The sequence below is a fragment of the Schistocerca nitens genome, chromosome 2 (genome assembly GCF_023898315.1).
Source record: "Schistocerca nitens isolate TAMUIC-IGC-003100 chromosome 2, iqSchNite1.1, whole genome shotgun sequence".
NCBI classification, from domain to species: domain Eukaryota; kingdom Metazoa; phylum Arthropoda; class Insecta; order Orthoptera; family Acrididae; genus Schistocerca; species Schistocerca nitens.
The window spans coordinates 340,106,051-340,132,831 of NC_064615.1; the positions used below are offsets into that span (position 1 = coordinate 340,106,051).

Here is a 26,781-nt window from a genome sequence, read left to right on the forward strand (position 1 = left end):
CTGTTTGTCTAAAATTGCAAGCCATAAGCAAAGAAGGGAAAGCAGAAAGGTGGAAGGAGTATATAGAGGGTCTATACAAGGGCGATGTACTAGAGGACAATATTATGGAAATGAAAGAGGATGTAGATGAAGATGAAATGGGAGATATGATACTGCGTGAAGAGTTTGACAGAGCACTGAAAGACCTGAGTCGATACAAGACCCCCGGAGTAGACAACATTCCATTAGAACTACTGACAGCCTTGAGATAGCCAGTCCTGACAAAACTCTACCATGTGGTGATAAAGGTGTACGAGACAGGCGAAATACCCTCAGACGTCAAGAAGAATATAATAATTCCAATCTCAAAGAAAGCAGGTGTTGACAGATATGAAAATTATCGAACGATCAGTTTAATAAGTCACAGCTGCAAAATACTAACCCGAATTCTTTACAGACGAATGGAAAAACTGATAGATGCCGACCTCGGGGAAGATCAGTTTGGACTCCGTAGAAAAGTTGGAACACGTGAGGCAATACTGACCTTACGACTTACCTTAGAAAATAGATTAATGAAAGGCAAACCTACGTTTCTAGCATTTGTAGACTTAGAGAAAGCTTTTGACAATGTTGATTGGAATACTCTCTTTCAAATTCTGGAGGTGGCAGGGGTAAAATACAGGGAGCGAAAGGCTATTTACAATTTGTACAGAAACCAGATGACAGTTATAAGAGTTGAGGGGTATGAAAGGGAAGCAGTGGTTGGGAAGGGAGTGAGACAGGGTTGTAGCCTATCCCCGATGTTATTCAATCTGTATATTGAGCAAGCAATAAAGGAAACAAAAGTAAAGTTCGGAGTAGGTATTAAAAGCCATGGGGAAGAAATAAAAATGTTGAGGTTCCCCGATGACATTGTAATTCTCTCAGAGACAGCAAAGGTCTTGGAAGAGAAGTTGAACGGAATGGACAGTGTCTTGAAAGGAGGGTATAAGATGAACATCAACATAAGCAAAACGAGGATAATGGAATGAAGTCGAATTAAGTCATGTAATGCTGAGGGAATTAGATTAGGAAATAAGACACTTAAAGTAGTAAAGGAATTTTGCTATTTGGGGACCAAAAAAACTGATGATGGTCGAAGTAGAGAGGATATAAAATGTAGACTGGCAATGGCAAGGAAAGCGTTTCTGAAGAAGAAAAATTTGTTATCATCCAGTATAGATTTAAATGTCTGGAAGTCGTTTCTGAAAGTATTTGTATGGACTGTAGCCATGTATGGAAGTGAAACATGGACGATAAATAGTTTAGACAAGAAGATAATAGAAGCTTTCGAAATGTGGTGCTACAGAAGAATGCTGAAGATTAGATGGGTAGATCACATAACTAATGAGGAGGTATTGAATAGAATTGGGGAGAAGAGGAGCTTGTGGCACTACTTGACTGGAAGAAGGGGTCAGTTGGTAGGACATGTTCTGAGACATTGAGGGTCACCAATTTAGTATTGGAGGGCAGCGTGGAGGGTAAAAATCGTAGAGGGAGACCAAGAGATGAATACACTAAGCAGATTCAGAAGGAAGTAGGCTAGTAGGTACTGGGAGATGAAGAAGCTTGCACAGGATAGAGTAGCATGGAGAGTTGCATCAAACCAGTCTGAGGACTGAAGACAACAACAACAACAACAACAACAACAAAAACATGTTTGTGACTATTACAGCACCATTTATCACAAAGCGAAAAAAGTGGTCCAACTAAAACATTCATATTTCTTTACATACTACACGAATATGTGATAAAAAATGGGGGTTCCTATTTAAATAAAACGCAGTTGATATCCGTTTGCCCTATGGCAGTGCCATCTAGCGGGCCAACCATAGCGCCATCTTGTTTCCCCCTTCAAGCTAGACGAGTTTTGTTCTTTGTAGTTTTTTCATTTGATGCTTATTTCGTGAATATTTGGCCCGGTCACAAGCTATGGACCACCCTGTATAATTAAGGTGAATCCCTGTGTGGCACAAATTTTCAACTTTCCCCACTGATTTAAATCAATGCCCACTTCTACATCTACATTTATACTACGCAAGCCACCCAACGGTGTGTGGCGGAGGGCACTTTACATGCCACTATAATTACCTCCCTTTCCTGTTCCAGTTGCATATGGTTCGCGGGAAGAACGACTGCCGGAAAGCCTCCTTGCGTGCTCGAATCTCTCTAATTTTACATTCGTGATCTCCTCGGGAGGTATAAGTAGGGGGAAGCAATATATTCAATACCTCATCCAGAAACGCACCCTCTCGAAACCTGGACAGCAAGCTACTCCGCAATGCAGAGCGCCTCTCTTGCACAGTCTGCCACTTGAGTTTGCTAAAGATCTCCGTAATGCTATCACGCTTACCAAATAACCCTGTGATGAAATGCGCCACTCTTGTTTGGATCTTCTCTATCTCCTCTGTCAACACGACCTGGTACGAATCCCACACTGATGAGCAGTACTCAAGTATAGGTCGAACGAGTGTTTTGTAAGCCACCTCCTTTGTTGATGGACTACATTTTCTAAAGATTCTCCTAATGAATCTCAACCTGGCACCCGCCTTACCAACAATTAATTTTATATGATCATTCCACTTCAAATCGTTCCATACGCATACTCCCAGATGTGTTTCAGAAGTAACTGCTACCAGTGTTTGTTCCGCTATCATATAATCATACAATAAAGGATCCTTCTTTCTTTGTATTCGCAATTCATTACATTTGTCTATGTTAAGGGTCAGTTGCCACTCCCTGTACCAAGTGTCTATCCGCTGCAGATCTTCTGCAATTTTCTAATGCTGCAACTTCTCTGTATACTACAGCATCATCCACGAAAAGCCGCATGGAACTTCGGACACTATCTACTTGGTCATTTTTATATATTGTGAAAAGCAATGGTCCCATAACATTCCCGTGTGGCATGCCAGAGGTTACTTTAACATCTGTAGACGTCTCTCCATTGAGAACAACATGCTGTGTTCTGTTTGCTAAAAACTCTTCAATCCAGCCACACAGCTGGTCTGATATTCCATAGGCTTTTACTTTGTTTATCAGGCAACAGTGCGGAACTTTATCGAACACCTTCTGGAAGTCAAGGAAAATGGCATCTACCTGGGAGCCTGTATCTAATATTTTCTGGGTCTCATGAACAAATAAATCCAGTTGGGTCTCACACAATCGCTGTTTCTGGAATCCATGTTGATTCCTACAGAGTAGATTCTGGGTTTCCAGAAATGACATGAAATGTGAGCAAGAAACATGTTCTAAAATTCTACAATAGATCGATGTCAGAGATATAGGCCTATAGTTTTGCACATCTGCTCGACGACCCTTCTTGAAAACTGGAACTACCTGTGCTCTTTTCCAATCATTTGGGACCTTCCGTTCCTCTAGAGACTTGCGGTACACGGCTGTTAGAAGGGGGAAAGTTCTTTCACGTACTCTGTGTAGAATCAAAATGGTATCCTGTGAGGTCCTTGGACTTTCCTCTGTTGAGTGATTTCAGTTGCTTTTCTATTCCTTGGAAACTTATTTCGATGTCAGCCTTTTTTTCGTTCGCACTGCAGTGCGGTCTTCCTCTGTTAAACAGCTTTGGAAAAAGGTATTTAGTATTTCAGCTTTATGTGTGTCATCCTCAGTTTCCATGCCATTATCATCCCAGAGTGTCTAGATATGCTGTTTCGATCCACTTACTGATTTAACGTAAGACCAGAACTTCCTAGGATTGCAGCCAATGTCTATAATTCCTTTGTGCCTTTTTGAATATCTGCTTGACACACATGGGTGGAGTTCTTGATGTTCTGTGGTAGCTGCCTCATCAGTATATTGTTCATTCAACATCTGATTTCAAAATCTTTTTTCCATCTAACATCTTACACAACACCGTTAGGTGGAAAAATTGATAACCACGTAATCAACCTACCCTCCACGAAAACCTGAATTGTCACACTTCGAATGTTGTTCATCTGTGTTGGTTTAGTTGTCAGATACTAGGAACACATGGGCTTTGGCAACTTACTACCATGACATTCCATTTGCAGCAAAATGAATAAACAATGTGTACAAAATATTTCTAAAACATGTCGTCCTACATTTACTGGGACACAAGTCACTTGTAATTCACACGTAGGTATGATGTTTGAAGTTGCTGGTCCATTTGTTTCTTGGGAGCTTGTAGAGATTTATTTACTTGAAATTGTGTTTATCGTGAAAAGATTTGGCTGTGTTAACCGCCATCTGTGTGTTAGGAGAATGTAGTGGACGCACTTCGGGAACTAATTATCACAGCCATTAATGGTGTATACTAATTGCCTGGAATGCTGGATCATGTGGAATGATGCAAGACGTGCTTCTCTTCAGTTTGTTTTGATCATTATAATTGACGTTTCGAACTGCTGTTTCTTTACAGCAGGTACAGAACAGCAGTGTATACACTGTCCAATGAAAAGTATCCTGGCATCTATTAGTGAGCAACAATGTGAAGTGTGTCCATGCATCATTTTTATGATGGCTTGAACTTTGCTGGGGACACTTTCAGTGGCGAGTCTGAATGTTTGTGGAGGAATGGCAGCCAATTTTACTGTGGTACTATCCACAAACCTTTGTCTCATAGAAGCTGCTTTTTGAAACAGTGTCTTGTCTGTTGATACAAACAGTCATTGTCTCTGAACTATTCCTCTGTTTTACATAGCACAAAGTGCTCGAAAATTTGTCCATATCTGTCTGCATTAGCATTCTCGTAAGTGCAATAAGGGGACCACACCACAACCTTGGAAAGCATCCTCATATCATAACACCACCTGTTCTGTACTATTGACACTATCCATGATGCCAATTAACGTTCTCCAGGCATTCGCCAAACCCCTTCTAGCCTATTGCCAGAATGTATAACAAGATTCATCACTCCAAGTCGCTCATTTCTAATCACGCACTGTTCAGCAGTGTCACTCTTTGCACTACCTCAAGTGTCACTTAGAATTGACTTCAGAAAGGTGTTTCTCATGAGGAGCTGCTTTATCATTGTACCCCATCATCTTTAAGTCACTACACACAGCCATTGTGCTAGCTGGACTACTGGTACTGAGTGGTGCCTTCCATTTTTTGGTTTTAGCTAATAATTTTGTGAACGTTTTGTTGGTATTGGTATTAGCTGTGGTGTAGTAGTGTTAATACAAGTAGTTGCTTTCTTAGTAGGCAGAGAATTTCGAGACTATTATTGTTAGTTCTATAAATAGTTCTGCTGGTGTAACTGAACTTTGGTAATATAGATGTATAGTTTTTTTTTTTTTTTTTTTCAGTAACTGTAAAATTTTACCACGAGTGAGAAGTGTGGGCTCTGTCGTAGGTTTGTGGGTAGTGGGTTATGGTGTGGAATTTGTTCAAAGTATTTTCATTGGGGGGAATACAGTGGGGAAGCCAGTGGTCATTTTAGTGAGATCCTCTCCTGGGAATGCAGAGTCTGTAGTAGAAATTAGTTGATAGAGGAGCAGGAGCATAAGATGTGTGCCCTTCAGGTGCAGTTACAATGCGCAAAGGAGGAACTAGATAGGTTGAGGAGGGTGAAGGGTGGTAGGAAATGGGAACTGGCAGTTGGCAAGAAGGCAACTAGGAAGAGGAGGTATTCAGACAGTTTTACTTTGCGTATATGCAATAGATTTGACCAACTATCAGAGTTGAGTGGAGAGGAGCCTTGTGTAGCTGTAGATGTAGAGAACATGCAGCAATCCTCAGCAATTGGGAGGCTTAGGTTAGTTGCCAGGAGAGGTGTGGGCCAGCTGTTTCAGGAAGTGTTGGGGAGTGAGTACCATGTCACCAGCATTGTGAAGTCTAGTGCAGGGTTGGTTCAAGTGACTGACAGCATAGGGGAGTTACGTAGGAATTTTACGAAGGAGGATCACATAGTGGTGGTGGGTGGAGCAGGAAACAGTCTTGATAGGGACGGGGAATATGATGTAGGTGGTGACCTGGTAAAGATAGCTACTCAAACTGGTGGCATTAATGTGCATTTCGTGCAACTGTTTCAGCGTCATGATTGGCCTCACCTTAATCCGGCTGTTAGGCGCGTTAACGTGGGGCTGAGGAGGGCGTTGATGGCAGAGGGCATGGGTCACATCTCAGTGGTCCCAGTTGGGTCTATCAGTAGATCAGGTTTCAATAGGCATGGCCTGCACCTCAATAAATATGGGAAGGGGAGGCTGGCAAAACTTGTAGGTGAAAGTGTAGTGGGTGGTGGTGGGGTCACTCATTGAAAAATTCCTGTAGTAGTTGGTGTCAGAGCTTTACCTTTCTTAGACTGAAGTCAGCTGATAGGTATACCTGCTTAAGGGAAGTCCCTGTAACTAATGGCTCACCTTCCGAGGATGTAATGTTTCCAAGTAGAGAAGGAATTAGCATATTTCATCAAAATAGAAGAGGTATTAGATATAAAGTTAGTGGATTGCTTATAGAAGTTTACTCTGAAATTATTGGTATGTCAGAGCACCACTTAAATAATTTGACAGTTCAGAGGCTTCCTTTACCAGGATACAGATTAGCTGGCTGTTTCTCAAGAAGTTCCTTACAGGGTGGGGGAGTGGCTATGTACATAAAAAACAGTATTCCATTTGAGTCCATAGATGTATCATGGCACTGCACTGAACAGATATTTTAATGTTGTCCAAGGGCAGTTGACTTTAATGAAACTAAACTTCTAATTGTTGTTGTTTATAGGTCCTCTAACTCCGACTTCAGAGCATTTTTTATCATATTACTCTTGACATGTAAATAGGTTTCATAGTGATTATGCTACTAGTCAGCAAGTATTTCTGAAAGTATTTGTATGGAGTGTAGCCATGTATGGAAGTGAAACATGGACGGTAAATAGTTTGGACAAGAAGAGAATAGAAGCTTTCGAAATGTGGTGCTACAGAAGAATGCTGAAGATCAGATGGGTAGATCACATAACTAATGAGGAAGTATTGAATAGGATTGGGGACAAGAGAAGTTTGTGGCACAACTTGACCAGAAGAAGGGATTGGTTGGTAGGACATGTTCTGAGGCATCAAGGGATCACCAATTTAGTATTGGAGGGCATCGTGGAGGGTAAAAATCGTAGAGGGAGACCAAGAGATGAATACACTAAGCAGATTCAGAAGGATGTAGGTTGCAGTAGGTACTGGGAGATGAAGAAGCTTGCACAGGATAGAGTAGCATGGAGAGCTGCATCAAACCAATCTTAGGACTGAAGACCACAACAACAACAACATGCTACTAGACTTGTAGTTGTAAGAAGTAGCTGTCATTTCTCCAGCTAACCATCCTAATTTACTTGGAGAAATGCACAAGGCAGTGTTGTCTCGTAATACTTACTTATTATGGCCAGTTTCAATCATTGTAGTTCTACTGTGGGAATGATCAGTGACCAAAACTGGACATATTACAAGACAGCATAGTGTCATGCATTTTTCCATGTATATATAATATATATGCTGTTAACAGTCACCTGAAGAAAATGGTCATCCCAATTTAGTTTTTGTTTAATTCCCCAAAATCACTCAGAAAAGATTGCTTCAGTAAGGTTGTGAGTGGTATATTCCAACCAACCATCTCTAACAACAGCACTGATAATGAGACGTTACACTAAGACTAAAGCTTGCATCTGTGTGATTTCGTTCAGAATATGCAAAGCAATATGTGATTCATTTGAAGACTTTCTTGTAAACAGAATGCACTATGTGATCATCAGTACTAAAGATAGCATCTGACATTATTCAAGGTAGTGTGATAGGGCTACTGCTTTACATGATATAAGTATCATTACATTTTGAAAAGCCTAGAAAAAAGTCATTATTTTCACTGTTGATGTATTTTGCCATCCCCTTTCTTTTGAAACAGGTCCTCTAAGAAGGTGAAATCAAACAATGGAAAGTCTAGAATGGAATAGTGACGATATTAAGAAATGGATAGGACAGCTCACACACCCATGGTCACTGTCTCTAGTCACTGTTGTCAGACTCAAGGCTCAAAAAATAAAGATAAAAAAAATAACTTTGTTTACAAGAAAGTCTTTGTGTTTCTCTTAGACAGTATACTCAGTCTTTGCTTTTGATATTAGGTGACATAATGTACTTCTACTTTGTTTATCCTGTGTTTTTCAGCCATGTTCTGTTTGCAGGGAAATATTTCTTTTGTTTTTTTATTATTTTTTTTAAAAAACAGGTAGAATGGTGCTAGTACATAAATAGCATACACTATAAAAATGATAATATTGAGTTTAGTGCCTTATGAAATAATCGTTATTTTAGGGAATGCAGATTTTTCACATGTCAATTATGTCCTCGCACTTACGTCTCTTGGGGTAACCTGGTGGCACACCGCAAGGTACAGCACCGTGGTCAAGTGCTGAGTTGTGGACCTTGTGGCAAACGACGCTACCATCCTGGCCTTGGGCCAGTGCACTTTCCCGTTGATGGATTTCCTATTGGCTGTGAGGAATGTTGTGCCGGCTTCACTAGTACTGTGCAGCTCTATCGACACTATCGATGCCACGTCCAGCCTCAGAGTAATGCTGCTCTAGATAAGCAGGTCAGTTTGTCCGTATAAATTTTTCTTCTCCTTATATATATATATATATATGTGTGTGTGTGTGTGTGTGTGTGTGTGTGTCAATACTATTATAAAATTCTGGATCTCAATGAACTAAGACATGTGAAAAACCTTCAATTTGTTAATTTAGATATGCACTTGCCAATTAGGATAAATATAGCTGGCTGAATTCCAATTATTGTTGTTATTATTATTTTATAGTGTTATTTTCACTATTAATTTGACAGGAGACAAATATTGTCACTAAAATCTCAAAGCAGAATAAAAGATAACAAATGCACTTGCTTGCTTTAGTGTTGCACATTTGAATAATACTGTAAATTGGTGTCTTTTTTAGTGAACCTATAAGATGCTATTTTTTGAAATTATTTTGGCTTATCTGCTAAGGAACAACTTGTGCAATGCTTGTAACAAACCATACAGTATAAAAGTTAAAGCATTAGCTGGTCAAAAGACTTCTAGCTGTTTGAAAACAATCGTGCTTTTTTGTCATAAGTTCACTCAGTATCATTGGCATTGACACACAAAAGTAGATGTTCTTATCACATTTTGAAAGCCAGCTGTAATTATTTGCATTAGACTCACATTAGGGAGTACCCTCATCCAGCCATCCAGATTTAGGTTTTTGGTGATTTACATAAATTGCTTGAGATGGTTCTTTCGGAAAGGACATAGCTTATTTCCTTCATCAGCCTTGTCTAGTCGTAGCTTGCACTCCCTCTCAAACATCCTCCATGCTGATGGGGCAAGAAATTGTAAGATATGAAAGTTTTATCTGGAAACAAAACCAAGTGTGCTGCGAGCAGAGCACTGTATAAATACCAGTAACATAAACCAGCAAGCTGAGTCTCTATTTCATGAAAGCAGCTAGGTGAGAATTAAAAGGCTCATATGGAATGCTATGGAAGCTGAGCAGCAGGCTGAGATTGGGATTGTCCTTGTGATCCAGCACTGGCACCCCTGGTGGCACCTGATTGAAGTAAACTGCAGTGCCTTTGACCCCATATCAATAATGACCACTGGTGGGGATCTTAAATCCCTCCCCCTGAAATTGGTACATATGGCTAAAAATGTCCCAGCTGAAACCAGCACCAGTGGGGGTGAGAACGCGAAGAGGCAACAGTCTCCACCAACAGATCTAGGACCATGGCTTCGACTCAACCCTTGCAGGAGGCCTGGGCAAGGGCTGCACTGAGGTGACATCCCATGGTGATAAGGAGATGGAAGTTGGGTAAAGGACAAGAGACCCAGAGGGTGGCAAACCTTATGCCCTTTCTTGGGGTTGGAAGGGAGGACATGGATGGAGGCGCGATTGCAACTGCGGTCACATTCTGAGCTGGTTGCAGTGGCAGGTCAGGCAAAAATTCCTGGCCATGATGTTGAACAGCTGATGACCTCTGTGACCTTTAACTTCCCAGTCCTCCCCCTTCGACCCATCCTAGATGTCGGCTGAACGTATGTGCCCAGACACAGGTGCCCTGTGATATTGCAGTGCTTCTGACTATCAAAAATGGCCACTGGTGGAATATTAAATTCCTCCTCCCTAATATTGCTCAGTAGTGCCAAAAATATACTGGCCAGTGATTGGTACTGGAAGGGATGGTTGGGTGGAGAGGCAGCATCTCCGCCAACAGATCTAGGCCCATCGATTTAGGTCTGACTGTGGCAGGAGACCCGGGTGAGGTCTGCTGGGATGGCGGTGTGCCTGTGGTATGAAATTGCTGTAGTGCCATTGGGGTAAGAGATGGTTGGGACAGAGGAATGATTCTGCACCCATAGGTTCCCAAACCAAGATCTCCTCACCTTCCCATGGGTGAGTGGGAGCACAAGTAAAGATGTTGAGCCGTGGTGCCAGAAGTGCTGGTAGTAGTTGAGAGACCCAGTTGGTGGTGACTCGGGTGTCCAGTCCAGTGGTCATAGGTGGAGGCAAGGGCAGGGATGCAGACTGCGACTGCGGTCACAGGTGCAGCTGCTGTGACAGGTAGGCGAATGTGCCCTGATGCGACATCAGGCAACTGACAGCCCCTGTGCCCTTTGACAGCTTCTTCAATCCACCCCAGACACTGGCTGAACATACCTGCCCAGACACCGGCTGAATATCTGTGCCAAGACACAGGTACCCTGTGCCTAGGTGGCCTATATCCAGGTTTGGCATACTACACAGGAGGTGTAGTATGTGTTGTGAAAATAGAATAACTAATTCACAGAATAAAATTAAAACCATATGGTCAGTTGTGATGGAGGTGTCTGGTCAGCAGCTCAAGGTCGACGATATAAAGTCAGTTCGTAGTAAAAATATTTCTGTTACTGATAAATCACATATATGTACAGTATTTAACAATCATTTTCAGAGCATTGCTGGTGAATTAAATAAAAATTTAGTTTCTACAGGAAATCGTATAACTTTCTTGGCAAATGCCTTTCCGAGATTGATGTCTGAAATACTCCTCTGTGATACAGACAGCGGGAGATTGAGTCAATAACTAAATCACTGAAGACTAAGGACTCTCATGGATATGATGGAGTGCCTAGCAGAATATTAAATTACTGTGCTGCACATGTTAGCCCTTTATTTAGCTATATTTTTAATTTTTCCTTTAGGAATGGCCAGTTTCCTGAACGATTAAAGTACTCAGTAGTAAAGCCGCTTTGTAAAAAGGGAGAAAAGGATAATGTAGACAATTTTAGACCTATTTCTGTGCCATCAGTGTTTGCTAAAGTTATTGAAAAGGCTGTGGATGTAAGGATAATCGATCATTTTATATCACCCGATTTGCTATCAGATGTACAGTTCGGCCTTAGAAGTCGTGTAACAACTGAAAATGCTATAGTCTCTTTTTCTCTGTGAGGTACTGGATGGGCTAAATGAAAGGTTTCGAATGCTTGGCATATTTTTTGATTTAACTAAGGCATTTGATTGTGTTGACCACAAAATATTGCTCCAGAGGTTGGACCATTACGGAATACGGGGAGTAGCTCACAGTTGGTTCACCTCTTACTTTAGCAACAGGCACCAAAAGGTCATTATGCACAATGTTGATAACAGCTGTGATGTGGGCTCTGAGTGGGGTACTGTCACGTGGGCGGTGCCCCGGGGATCATTGTTGGGGCCACTCCTGTTCCTTATTTATATAAATGACATGCCATCTAGTATTACGGGTAACTCTAAAATATTTCTGTTTGCTGATGACACTAGCTTGGTAATAAAGGATGTTGTGTGCAACATTGGCTCGGTTTCAAATAGTGCAGTTGATGACATAAGTTCATTGCTTGTAGAAAATAAACTAAAGCTGAATCACAGTAGTACCCAGTTTTTACAGTTTCTAACACAAATTCAACAAAACTGGACATTTTAATTTCACAGAATGAGCATATGAAGAGTGAAACTGAACAGTTCAAATTTGTAGGTGTTCTGACAGTTAGTAAGCTGTCATGGGAAGCCCATGTTCAGGATCTTGTTCAGAGACTTAATACTGTCATTTTTACTATTTGAACAGTATCAAAAGTGAGTGATTGTTCAACATGATAATTAGTCTACTTTGCTTATTTTCATTCGCTTATGTCAAATGGTATTATATTTTGGGGTAACTCTTCCCATTCTAAAAGGATATTTTTGGCCCAGAAACTGGCAGTTCGGGCAATAAGTGGTGTAAGTTCATGAACCTCTTGTTGACCCCTGTTCACCAGTCTGGGTATTTTGACACTGGCCTCTCAATATATATATATTCCTTACTGTCATTTCATGTTAAGAATATTAGCTTATTCCCAAGAATAAACAGCTTTCACTTGGTTAATACTTGACAGAAATTAAACCTTCATTTGGAGCGGACATCCTTAACTCCTGTGCAGAAAGGTGTGCAGGACACTGCTGCATCCATTTTCAATAAGCTACCACTAGAATTCAAAAATCTTAGCAGTAACACAGGCCAACGAAAAACTTTTTAGAAAAACTTTTTACTTTGATAGCTGATATTTATAGATTTTTATGAACTGAATCCAAATCTATCCTTAGTTTTTTTGTATCACCCATAGTTTTTGAGTAATACACTTTTTATTATATAGTATAAAAATTCTATGGGATAATGAAACGCTTTGTTCCAACATAAGCTTGGTTTGTATTTACAGTAAGCTACATGAAACAATGATATGTATTAATAGAAGTTTCACTTGCCATCTGGAATTGGTTTGTATTTTCTTTCTCTTTTTTCTTTGAAGCTTCTTGTGTAGCCTTTTCTATGATGAGTCGCTTGCTGAACTTCTCGGTGAAGTGACCAACAGTAGTCCCCCATTATGTTGGTGTTCCAGCAGCCTTGGTAGCGTTTTTCCATCACTTTAATGTCCTTGTGAAAACACTCTCCTTGCTCCTCACTAACATCTCCCATATTGTCCGGGAAGTAATCAAGGTGACTGTTCAAAAAGTGAACTTTCAGGCTCATTAAACATACTAAAGTTTTAACCTTTATAACATTGTAGCTATAATGGAAACATATTCTGGGTCTTTTTCATGTCCTAAGAACTTTGTAGTGACTTGCTTGAATGATACCCATGCTTCTTTCTCATTTAAGATCATTGTGGATTCAAAGTTAATATCAAACGTCAGTTTTCTAATGTCAGGTTGACAAAGACATCTTCTTTTAGTTTTGCTTCTGGAAGGTGTGTCAACTTTTGGCAGAGATACTTAAAACATGGTCCATCTTTAGTCAAAGCCTTTACAAACTGTTTCATTAGGCCTAAATTTATATGTAGACATGGTAGAAGTATGTTTTTTGGATCTACAAGGTTTGAGTGTAGAATGTTCTTCTCACCAGATTTTAAAGACTCCCTCACAGGGCAGTTCTTTCTGCACCAGTGTTGATCCCTAGCCCTACTGTCCCATTCACACAAAAAACATGGAAATTTGGTAGAGCCACCTTGCTGAACAAGGAGCATGCATGTTACTTTTAGATCGCCACATATCATCCAACCATGAGCAGAATAGCCTATTTTATTTAGCACCATTTCTAGGTTTTCAAAGCTTTCTTTCATATGTACAGAATGTCCAACAGGTATAGATGCATACATGTTACCATTGTGTAATAAAACCGCATTTAAACTAGTTTTGGATGACTCAATAAACAGCCTCCAGGCTTCCTTTTTGAATTCAGTACCAAACTCATTCACTAGACCGGGAATGTCTGAGCAGTACACTAAATCACCTTCTTGTTGAAAAAACTTGGAAAATTGCTGCTCTCTCTTTTATAAATGTATATGCTGGTTCCAACTGCCAATAAGTTCTTTTCTTTTAATCTAGAGCCAAGCAATTCAACCTTTTTTTTTTCCGTTAATCCCAGACCCCTAACCAAATCGTTAAGCTCGGTCTGAGTAAATTTGGGCTCTAGATTTTCTGTTTTACAATAGAATTCATCCTCATCTGGTTCATCTAAATCAGATCGTACATCAGAAGATACTTCTGTTGGAATAGAATTTAAATCATCTGGTGGCTCAGGAACCGGCAAATCTACACATGCCCTACTGGTTGGATGGGTAGCGTATTACCTTGTTGTTTTTCAAATTATGACCAGTAATATCAGCACTGCAAAAGCAGCAATTATCAGAATGATTTCTTGGCTCCCTCCATATCATAGGAACAGCAAATCTAAAGGCTTTTTTTCTCCTTTTTGGGCCATTTTCTCATATCTTCAACACACACATAACATACCTTGTGCGACAGCCAAGATATTTCTTGATCACCAAGTTTAGATCCAAAGTATGATAGATAAACCTTTTTCACAAAGTCTGTAATGTTTCTTTGGTGTTTTTTAATCACAAATTCACCACAAATATAACAAAAACTGTCAGCAGAGTTTTTACAACCACAATTAGACGTTGTACTAAGCACATGTACAGGAAACGGGAAAGTGAGGTTAGGTTGTCAGTAAGCAAAACATCATCTGTTAACACAAAAGCAGAATCGACCTTTTTTTGCCAGCAGATGTTTTTCAGTAGTGCTACCACCATCATCTGCATTCATTACACCTCCTTTTTAAATTATTGTAACTATATAAAAGCTGTTAAATTCTTTAAAAAATAGATTTATTTAATAAATTTAATTGTAAAATGTGAAGAAACGGTGGGTGATACAGTTTTTTGAGTATCATATTTGGATTTCCCACCCTAAAAGACATAAGAATAAGGTATTATCAGCAAAAAAGTTTTTCCATTGTTGGCCTGTGTAATCCACACGCTTTCAAATTGAAACTGAAGAGTTTCCTCATGTTTCACTCCTTCTGTTCTGTCGAGGAGTTCCTTGAAAAATTAGGCTGATTCTTGTTGTATTGTTATTGCGTTTAATTAAACTTATGGCTTGACTTATTTCAGGTTCATAAACATTTTATTTTTATCTGTTATTACTTTTATGTTGTAAATTCATGTACTGACGTGTTCCATGGTCTTGGAGATTTGGTCCTGTGGAACTTGATGTGTAAATAAATAAATAAAATAAAATAAATAAGTAAGACACTCTGCATGGCATTGAGCTGGTAGTGCAGTGTGAAATAATTGTGAAGACACACTGCATGGCATTGAGCTAGTAGCGCAGTGCGAAATAACTGCAAAAAGCTGGGTTGACACGGTGAGAAACATGCACTGCCTGCCCTTTCTGGACTGCCGACGTAACCTTCCTAAGGAATTGGTCATAGTACAATGCAGAGTATACTTCTTGCACCATCAGTGGGAATTCAAACAGGTTTGTTGGTAAGTATTGATGAAGGACAAAACACAGTTTCCTGGCGACCAAATTCTGCACTGGTGTCAAAAGACGTTGGGACAGTGTGTCTTCATTGACATGTTGAGTGGTGGAGCGAAAATGGCTTTGATGGTGATACCTACTCAAGAGCATTGCCCTTTGCTTGAAGACACTGCACTGTATTGTGCGGGAGCTTGGAACAATGTCCAAACAAGGAAATGCCCAAACAGTCAGCAGGTGGAATTTGTTGCCATACCTATACACATGTAATTTCTCGACCCCATAATCAATCGTGAAACCACCTCTTGTATCTAGGATCTGTGCAACATTTAACATTTTGGAGGCAAATGCAATGAGACGCTCAGAATCATCTTACAGTTTGTGACAGAAAACTGCTGCAATGCTGTACTGGTATGCACCCAGTGCCAACATCAACGGTAGGCCCAACATGTATGGCATGAAATAGAGAGCCACACTGAAACCATGCTGAAGGGACTGGAAAGTCTGGTGACAAGGAACTTGCACAGCTGATTAGGGGAGTGATCTTTGCATAATATATTATTTTCTCCAGAAATAAAATACACTATTATTGTAAGATATGGATTGTTCATGCTGCATCATTATTGTAGAGAATATGATGCTCTGGCAGGCATTTGCATAATAAAAAGATATAAAAAATTTAATAAATCAAGAAATAAAATAGCTACAGATATGTTTCATTCAGGGATGAAAGTTACAGGGCAATACTATCATCTGAGATATCATTTGTTGAAATTGTGTGAAGCATTTGAAGGTGGTAATTCAGAGGTTCATTGTCAAAATTTTTAGTCACTGTAAGTTACTAACTTTTGTTGTTTTAAAGATACTGGAAGTATCATTATGTCATTGGATGTGCCTCATTTTTCTTAGGTCACAGATGTATTCAGATTTGCTTTAATATTTCTCTGTGAATTACTGTCGAATTTCAAAGAGCTGTAAGGAGCCATCTTTCAGCTTGTCTCAGAGTCATCGTTGCTGTTGCATTCCATATTCTGCTAAGCGTATGACCACTGTCCAGCTTTCCTTCTGGGATTTTTCCCATTTCCAGTGACATTGCTCACTTTTGTACCTGGCTGGCCTTTAACAGTTACCTAGCCGGGTTGGCTGCAGTGCACCCTGAGCACCGGGCCTGCTAGTGTTCAGCCTTACAACAAATTCACCTTACCTCATACCAACTCTGGGTGGCTGATTAGCACGCCTTCATATATGTAACATTACATAACTTAAACACTAATGTGTAAGCAGTAAGCAGTTATAGAATCAAGACAATGAGAAGTCATAGACTATTGTCATTTTCATCACAGGCCTGTCTTTGCCTTATATATATTTATTTTTAATGTGAACTACAGTTTCAGATACTGACATTCATTGTGACTTAACTGTAATAGGTATAGATGTACTACCTAAAGCTGAAGGGTTGGTGCCAGCATCTTTATGATTGTGTCGATGTAGTCGTGCCTAGGTGCAATGCCTGTGTAAGTAAGAATGTACCCGACGTAGTTGATGTTAGAGGCAAAGAAATTACACTTTTCAACCAGCAGTGCAAGTCATTTTCCTGGACTCATCTAAATAGGGATTCAAGATTCTGGTATGTTCCGCATAAGTCAGCTCCATAACAATAATGTTGTCCAAATAATTCACACAGTGTAGGATATCATCAATCAACTGTTCCAGATGCTTTTGAAAAATGGTGGGTGCATTCGCAGTCACAAATTGTGAGTGATTGTATGGATAAAAGCCAAATAGTGTATTTGAGACAAGCAACTTCATGGCCCTCAGTCAGTCTTGCCAATAGCTCCTCCGGACAAGGCAAGGGGTGAAGATGTTAGACTGCTGGGAGTTGATAGTGATGTTAGACTGCTAGGAGTTGATAGTAGAGTTAAAATTACCATAAACGCATAACAAACTATTTGGATTTTTAATGACCATTGAGAACGTCAAACATTGATGAACGGAAAGTGGAGAAGTAATACCATGGTCCTTATGCCGTGCAAGTTTCACGTCATGTACTGCAAATGAAAGCAGTTGTTTGGGGTAAAACTTAGGCACTGCAGAAGGCTTAAGGGAAACGTTTAAACATCTGCTAATAGGAAGAGCATAGGACATCCAGATCAGAAAACAGTACTGTTTCTGACAGTAAATTAACTTGGTCCTTTATTTTGAACCCAAAGCTGGTGAAAGCATCCAATCTGTAGCTGTTAGTGGCAGTAGGGGAGCACAAAACCTGAAAGGTTAGGACGCGTTCAACTATTTTTGTACTTAGCTGCCAGCGACATTTCTCTGAGGAGAGAAACAACACAGTGACAGTAAGACAGGACCCAGCACCAGAGGTGAACTGAGACAGTTATATGTATCATCATTGATTAAAGACACTGCAACGCCGATCTGCAGCTTGAATTCCGCAGGCTGGCCACACAGCCTCAACTACACTGCGAGCTTTCACAGTGGTAGGGGACCTGCCTGCTCCACTACTGTGACAACATGGACTGCCTTGTTGTTTTCACACTGTGGCTCACCCCACAGCTGGTGCGCTGCTTGTTGACACACAACATCTAGGTGACCGCACTTGCCAAAGACCCACAATCTGCTGAATGATACAAGCAGTGGCTTTTCTTATGCTAACTATTGCAGTCAGAAATATTGAAGCTTTTTCAACTCTGGTGACATATGTCTCAACACTTGAGGAGGGATGGACATTGCTGACTCTTCCTTTAACTCTACAAAAAAAAGTCCATTGATGCTGAGGAGGGATTAGAATAATTGATGCACTTAAAGTCTCTCATGAGATGCTGGCGATCTGAATGCCTGTGAAGTCGGGTGAGATTTGGAGGCAGAAGTATAGGATGATGAATTGGAATTATCAGTTGACCACTGAGTGTGATGACAATTAACATCTTAGGAAACATTAAAGTCGTATGTAAAAGCCTGCCGAGCCACTGAAGCATCCTCAAAAGATTTAGCAATGTGAAGCGTATCGCCAAGACCAGGCATTTGCAGTAACCTCCCTGTCAGGGGCAAGACGCATAGTCATTCTTGAATCGACAGTTCTGCATATGAAACATTATAGTTCTGGCTCTGAAAATTGCACCTGCAAATCAGCAGCCCATGCTTAATATGACTGTCCACATTGCTTACAACACGGGTGAAACTGGAAAGTATCCATAGACAGGTGCATCTGCTGACCAGTATTTGGTTAACAGAGCACAGAGATCATTGAAAGACAAATCACAAGGGTCCAAGAATGCTTTCAGTTTCTCCACTACCTTGTATCAGCAGTGGAATTGAAAACAACAGAGTTAGACGTCTCAAATCTCTGCAGACTTGTCTGCAATGAATGGTGGTAGTGGGGGCAAAGCCATGGCCACCGACTGGTGTGGTTGTTTCCACGGAAACATGAGCTGGAGAGGAGTGGCATGCTACTCTGTGTAGTTGCTCTTGAGCAACAAACTGTTTCTTCTGCTGCTGCAGTTACAGCTGTTGCAGTCAGAGTTGGGGTCCGTAACAGGAATTGGAGGCAAACACATCATCATAAACATGAGAGGGTAAGAACTCATTGCCACTAAAGTGTCTGCAGCAGATACGAAAGCATAAACCCGATGCCTCTGTGCGTGCTATAATTATTCTAATCTTGTCCTCATGATCCCTATGTGAGCAATATGTAGGGGGTTGTAGTATTTTCCTAGAGTCATCATTTAAAGCCATTTCTTGAAATTTTGTTAGTAGAATTTTTCGAGACAGTTTACGTCTGTCTTCAAGAGTTTGGAAATTCAGTTTCTTCAGCATCTCTTGAACACACTCCCACAGGTCAGCCAAACCTGTGAACATTTGTGCTGCCCTTCTCTGTGTATGTTAAGTATCCCCTATTAGTCCTATTTGGTATGGGTCCCACACACTTAAGAAATATTCTAGAACTGGTCACATGAGTGAGTGATTTGTAAGCAATCTCCTTTGTAGATTGATTGCACTTCCCTAGTATTCTACCAATAAACCAAAGTCTACCACTCGCTTTATCCACAACTGAGCCTATGTGTTCATTCCATTTCATATCCTTACGAAGTGTTACACTCAGGTATTTGTACAAGTTGACCAGTTCCAACTGTGACTCATTGAAATTACAGTTATAGTATACTATGATTTTTTCCATTTTGTGAAACGCACAGTTTCATGTTTTTGAACATTTAAAACAAGTTGCCAATCTTTGCATCAGTTTATAATCTTATCAAGATCTGACTGTGTATTTATACAGCATCTCTCAGACAGTACTTCATTATAGAGAACTCCATGCCAAAAGTCTGAGATTATTATTAATGTTGTGCATGAAGTCATTAATGTACAACATGAACAGCAAGGTTCCCAACACACTTCCCTGTGCACACCTGAAGTTACTTCTACATCTGATGATGATTGAACATTTGACAATAAGCGTAGGTGTGTCACTGAGTCAAATACTTTTCAGAAATCAAGAAATACTGCCTCTACCAGATCGCCTTGATCCAAAGCTTTCAGTATGTTATCTTAGAAAAGTTTGAGTTGGATTTCAGATTAATGTTTTTGGAATCCATGCTGATTGGTGTGAAGGAGGCCATTCTATTCTAGATACTTCATTATGTTTGAGCTCAAATTATGTTCTAAGATTCTACAACAACTCGGTGTCAAAGATATTGGACGGTGGTTTTGTTGCTCACTTCTACGACCCTTCATGTCGATGGGTGTAACTGTGCTTTCCTCCAACTACTGGGCACTCAACCGCAAATTCAGTATAGTGTCTGACAGGCATTCCATTATTCCATTTTAACAATTCCAGCTGTTCCTCAACAACACTGATACTTATACTTGTTTCATTCATCTTTTCAATGGTACAAGAATTAAATTGGGCAAGTCACCTGAGTTTTCCTTTGTAAAAATGGGCATTCGAAAACAGACTTAAGAATTTCAGAGGAAGAAAAGGACCTGATATAGTAGTCAAATGACAAGCTAACATCCAGGTAAGATCTACACAGAGTAATTAAGAACCACAACAGACAATATGTTTACAGTAAGCAAATTAAACATTAGCCATGTTGTGTGGAAGCAGAAGAGTATATTTAAGAGATACAATGTAAGAAAGCTCAATAACTAGGTCTGGGTTCTAAATAGAGTAGGAATAAGTTATCTTAGAGACGTATGTGTTTAATATTAAACAGGATACTGTACCCTTATGTATAAATGGTGTTATGAATAGGCTAGGTGTACCAAAGAAAAGAAAATGGTTCAAATGGCTCTGAGTACTATGGGACTCAACTGCTGAGGTCATTAGTCCCCTAGAACTTAGAACTAGTTAAACCTAACTAACCTAAGGACATCACAAACATCCATGCCCGAGGCAGGATTCGAACCTGCAACCGTAGCGGTCTTGCGGTTCCAGACTGCAGCGCCTTTAACCGCACGGCCACTTCGGCCGGCCCAAAGAAAAGAGGATCTACACCTAAAGGAAGGAGACTGGAGATATATTTAGGGCCTATTATTGTGAAAACTGGATAGTTATTAGGGGGTAACCTTCTGAGGAAGGAGGTGTAGTTGATGATTTCTACAGAGGTAGAATACTGTTGTAATTTCTCAGACTTTCCTAACACTTTGTTGACATCTTGAGATACCTTAGGTTTCTTAGAATACTGTTGGTTTTGAGGCTTACTCCAAAGTTGCGTAACAGAGGGACCTACCTTTTTGTACTGGTCTTATTTATATACTGTTTTAATAATACACTGATTTGCTTTCTGTGCTGTTGATATTGTAGGTAGTAAGGAGTAAAGAAGTGTATTATGGAAGGCAACAAAAAGTTGTTAGTTGTTAAAGTGAAATATGAAATGTCTGTTAAGAAATCTGATCAACATTAAGATGTTGTTGGGTATATCCAATGACCTAACATGTAAGCATATTATGCAAGTATACCTTGGCACATTTTGTATGGGTTTTGCATACCTTTCAAATGGGTGGTAATAACAGTGTTTGCTATGAGTTTTGTATTTGCAACCTGTTAAATAAATCTCATGATTGGGTTTGTACACATTTCTTAGGGGAGGTTAGCTTAAATTAGTATGAGTGGGATAAACATTTACCTATGCACAGTTCCAAGTTTCTTAGGTACTCTGGTCAATTAAGAGACGGAACTTGCTATTTTAAAGTATTATGGTGTTAGAACAAATTTTCGGGGCCTGTGGACGAGAAGCCAGTGGTGTCTGTTCTGTAGGATTGGCAAACATCTTTTTCCTCCATCCCATAAGTGAAGTACCTATCAGGCAGGGATCCTTGGGCTGGGGAATAGGGTGAGTATTCGTACTGAGTGTCTGTTGTCTTTCTTTTTTTCTATTGTTGTTGTTGTAGTCTTCAGTCCTGAGACTGGTTTGATGCAGCTCTCCATGCTACTCTATCCTGTGCAAGCTTCTTCATCTCCCAGTACCTACTGCAACCTACATCCTTCTGAATCTGCTTAGTGTATTGATCTCTTGGTCTCCCTCTACGATTTTTACCCTCCACGCTGCCCTCCAATGCTAAATTTGTGATCCCTTGATGCCTCAAAACATGTCCTACCAACCGATCCCTTCCTCTAGTCAAGTTGTGCCACAAACTTTTCTTCTCCCCAATCCTATTCAATACCTCCTCATTAGTTACGTGATCTACCCACCTTATCTTCAGCATTCTTCTGTAGCACCACATTTCGAAAGCTTCTATTCTCTTCTTGTCCAAACTGGTTATCGTCCATGTTTCACTTCCATACATGGCTACACTCCATACAAATACTTTCAGGAACGACTTCCTGACACTTAAATCTATACTCGATGTTAACAAATTTCTCTTCTTCAGAAACGATTTCCTTGCCATTGCCAGTCTACATTTTATATCCTCTCTACTTCGACCATCATCAGTTATTTTACTCCCTAAATAGCAAAACTCCTTTACTACTTTAAGTGTCTCACTTCCTAATCTAATCCCCTCAGCGTCACACGATTTAATTAGACTACATTCCATTATCCTCGTTTTGCTTTTGTTGATGTTCATCTTATATCCTCCTTTCAAGACACTATCCATTCCGTTCAACTGCTCTTCCAAGTCCTTTGCTGTCTCTGACAGAATTACAATGTCATCGGCAAACCTCAAAGTTTTTACTTCTTCTCCATGAATTTTAATACCTGCTCCGAATTTTTCTTTTGTTTCCTTTACTGCTTGCTCAATATACAGATTGAATAACATCGGGGAGAGGCTACAACCCTGTCTCACTCCTTTCCCAACCACTGCTTCCCTTTCATGTCCCTCGACTCTTATAACTGCCATCTGGTTTCTGTACAAATTGTAAATAGCCTTTCGCTCCCTGTATTTTACCCCTGCCACCTTCAGCATTTGAAAGAGAGTATTCCAGTTAACATTGTCAAAAGCTTTCTCTAAGTCTACAAATGCTAGAAACGTAGGTTTGCCTTTTCTTAATCTTTCTTCTAAGATAAGTCGTAAGGTTAGTATTGCCTCACGTGTTCCAACATTTCTACGGAATCCAAACTGATCTTCCCCGAGGTCCGCTTCTACCAGTTTTTCCATTCGTCTGTAAAGAATTCGCGTTAGTATTTTGCAGCTGTGACTTATTAAACTGATAGTTCGGTAGTTTTCACATCTGTCAACACCTGCTTTCTTTGGTATTGGAATTATTATATTCTTCTTGAAGTCTGTGGGTATTTCGCCTGTTTCATACATCTTGGTCACCAGATTGTAGAGTTTTGTCATGACTGGCTCTCCCAAGGCCATCAGTAGTTCTAATGGAATGTTGTCTACTCCCGGGGCCTTGTTTCGACTCAGGTCTTTCAGTGCTCTGTCAAACTCTTCACGCAGTATCTTATCTCCCATTTCATCTTCATCTACATCCTCTTCCATTTCCATAATATTGTCCTCAAGTACTTCGCCCTTGTATAAACCCTCTATATACCCCTTCCACCTTTCTGCCTTCCCTTCTTTGCTTAGAACTGGGTTGCCATCTGAGCTCTTGATATTCATACAAGTGGTTCTCTTCTCTCCTAAGGTCTCTTTAATTTTCCTGTAGGCAGTATCTATCTTACCCCTAGTGAGACAAGCCTCTACATCCTTACATTTGTCCTCTAGCCATCCCTGCTTAGCCATTTTGCACTTTCTGTCGATACCATTTTTGAGACGTTTGTATTCCCTTTTGCCTGCTTCATTTACTGCATTTTTATATTTTCTCCTTTCATCAATTAAATTCAATATTTCTTCTGTTACCCAAGGATTTCTATTAGCCCTCGTCTTTTTACCTACTTGATCCTCTGCTGCCTCCACTACTTCATCCCTCCGAGCTACCCATTCTTCTTCTACTGTATTTCTTTCCCCCATTCCTGTCAATTGTTCCCTTATGCTCTCCCTGAAACTCTGTACAACCTCTGGTTCTTTCAGTTTATCCAGGTCCCATCTCCTTAAATTCCCACCTTTTTGCAGTTTCCTCAGTTTCAATCTGCAGTTCGTAACCAATAGATTGTGGTCAGAATCCACATCTGCCCCTGGAAATGTCTTACAATTTAAAACCTGGTTCCTTAATCTCTGTCTTACCATTATATAATCTATCTGAAACCTTCTAGTATCTCCAGGATTCTTCCATGTATACAACCTTCTTTTATGATTCTTGAACCAAGTGTTAGCTATGATTAAGTTATGCTCTGTGCAAAATTCTACAAGGCGGCTTCCTCTTTCATTTCTTCCCCCCAATCCATATTCACCTACTATGTTTCCTTCTCTCCCTTTTCCTACTGACGAATTCCAGTCACCCATGACTATTAAATTTTCATCTCCCTTCACTACCTGAATAATTTCTTTTATCTCGTCATACATTTCATCAATTTCTTCATCATCTGCAGAACTAGTTGGCATATAAACTTGTACTACTGTAGTAGGCATGGGCTTTGTGTCTATCTTGGCCACAATAATGCGTTCACTATGCTGTTTGTAGTAGCTAACCCGCACTCCTATTTTTTTATTCATTATTAAACCTACTCCTGAATTACCCCTATTTGATTTTGTATTTATAACCCTGTAATCACCTGACCAAAAGTCTTGTTCCTCCTGCCACCGAACTTCACTAATTCCCACTATATCTAACTTTAACCTATCCATTTCCCTTTTTAAATTTTCTAACCTACCTGCCCGATTAAGGGATCTGACATTCCACGCTCCGATCCGTAGAATGCCAGTTTTCTTTCTCCTGGTAACGACGTCCTCCTGAGTAGTCCCCGCCCGGAGATCCGAATGGGGGACTATTTTACCTCCGGAATATTTTACCCAAGAGGACGCCATCATCATTTAATCATACAGTAAAGCTGCATGTCCTCGGGAAAAATTACGGCTGTAGTTTCCCCTTGCTTTCAGCCGTTCGCAGTACCAGCACAGCAAGGCCGTTTTGGTTAATGTTACATGGCCAGATCAGTCAATCATCCAGACTGTTGCCCCTGCAACTACTGAAAAGGCTGCTGCCCCTCTTCAGGAACCACATGTTTGTCTGGCCTCTCAACAGATACCCCTCCGTTGTGGTAGCACCTACGGTACGGCCATCTGTATCGCTGAGGCACGCAAGCCTCCCCACCAACGGCAAGGTCCATGGTTCATGGGGGAAGTTTTTTCTATTATATAGTAGATAATGAGAATTGATTAAATCTTCCAGATTCCAGAACAAGAACAGGAGTAGTGATGAAGGATCCATATTAAGAATAACAACATTATTTGTCTGAATAGTATTCAAGAAGCAAGAGATTATAAGTGGAGAGCCATGAGGTTCACAGTCTGAATGTATAAACATTATTTCAGACATAGGAAACAACTGGATCTCAGTAACATAATAATTGCAAATATCATTGCACTTCCCAAAACAGATGTGCATTGCACTGTTTCTGATATTAAATGTGTGTGAAAAAAGTTGTGCACAATTTGTTTCCAGGGTTTTGGTTGGTGTCAACTGACTGACTTATTTTTAAGGGTATACGGAATGAGTTTTTTGATGAAAAAATCGATTTTTGGGTAAATGCATTTTCGAAAAATTTAGACTCTCCCGTTTAATACCGTGTATAAAATATTTGGATGACGTGAATAGAACTATTTTAAATAATTTTTTAAAATAATTTCGACACACGATGTTCCGCACCTTATATATGAGACGCGAAATATACCTGATATAGACAGCCTTGCCAGAGATATAATTGAGCACAAGAGGGTTAGCTTTTCTGTTGGCTACACTGCTAGACAGTTGACAATAGATTCTACACCATTTGTATTGTTTCCTTTGTGAGTACATCCATGTCATTATTGTGAAAGTCGTATGTGGAGAAGTCATTGAGTTTTCTTCCCTTCAACATGCCAAGACCTAGTCTGAAGGTATTAGGAAGCGTGTACATTGGCGCAAGAAAGTAAAGTGTACTAAAAGTTCATCTGATTGATCCTCATCAGTATCTGATGTCCCAGTAGCGACTAACCTCAACACTGGTAGTGATACATTGAGTGATGCTGCTGCCATTACACCGGAAAGTGCTTCAAGAAGAAAACTAGCTGGAATTGAAGAAGAATACAAGCAACTAAATGCTGGGACTACAAAATATGAGGTAATTAACTTCTCTTTATTGTCAGACGTTTTGGAGAACAATGTGTGCTGCAAACAATGTGGAAAATGTGGTGTTTCATTGAAAACAAACTTACATGTAGGACTTGCTTGTGAATTAGAGTTGTTGTGCAGTTATTGCAAACACAGTGTTACTTTCTTCAATTCCTCACATGTTACTGCAGATACAGGTAAACTATACGATATAAACATTAGACTGGTTTATGGATTACGGTGTATAGGAAAGGGCAGGGCTGCAGGTGCCATGTTGTGTGGTGTGATGAACCTCCCTCCTCCACCTTCAAAATTTAACAAACACATAATTGCAATAGGCTCTGCTGTAGAAGATGTGGCACAGGAAAACATGAAAGATGCTGTTGAGGAAGCAGTTGTTGAAAATAATAGTAACAGAGACTTGTCCATAGCTTTTGATGGAAGCTGGCAGAAGAGAGGCCACACATCTCTGAATGGTGTAGTAACAGCTACAAGTGTGGACACTGGTAAGATAGTTGATGTGGCAATACTTTCCAAGCATTGCAGATGCAAGGAGAAAATGAAAACTAAACATGAAGAGGAGTGCATGGCAAATTACTATGGGTCAAGTGCTGGTATGGAAGTTGCTGGTGTAAGAAGTATTTATCAATGCTCAGTAAAATGGTACGACGTTAGATACATAAATTATCTTGGAGATGGTGACTCAAAGGCTTTCAAAGAAATTGAGGAACTGAGACCCTATGGTAACAATGTGAAAATTTCCAAACTGGAGTGTGTTGGCCATGTTCAGAAAAGGATGGGATCAAGACTTCGACGGCTCAAG

General features: G+C 40.1%; 1 protein-coding gene across 1 annotated transcript in view; it reads left to right on the forward strand.

Moving 5' to 3' along the window:
- Positions 1 to 26,781, forward strand: part of LOC126236135 (zinc finger protein 345-like) — a 195,355-nt gene that overhangs the window by 90,256 nt on the left and 78,318 nt on the right. The window contains exon 4 of the mRNA XM_049945216.1: positions 8,289 to 8,568. Within this exon, the coding sequence (XP_049801173.1) occupies positions 8,289 to 8,568 (280 nt within the window). The remainder of the gene's footprint in view (positions 1 to 8,288; positions 8,569 to 26,781) is intronic.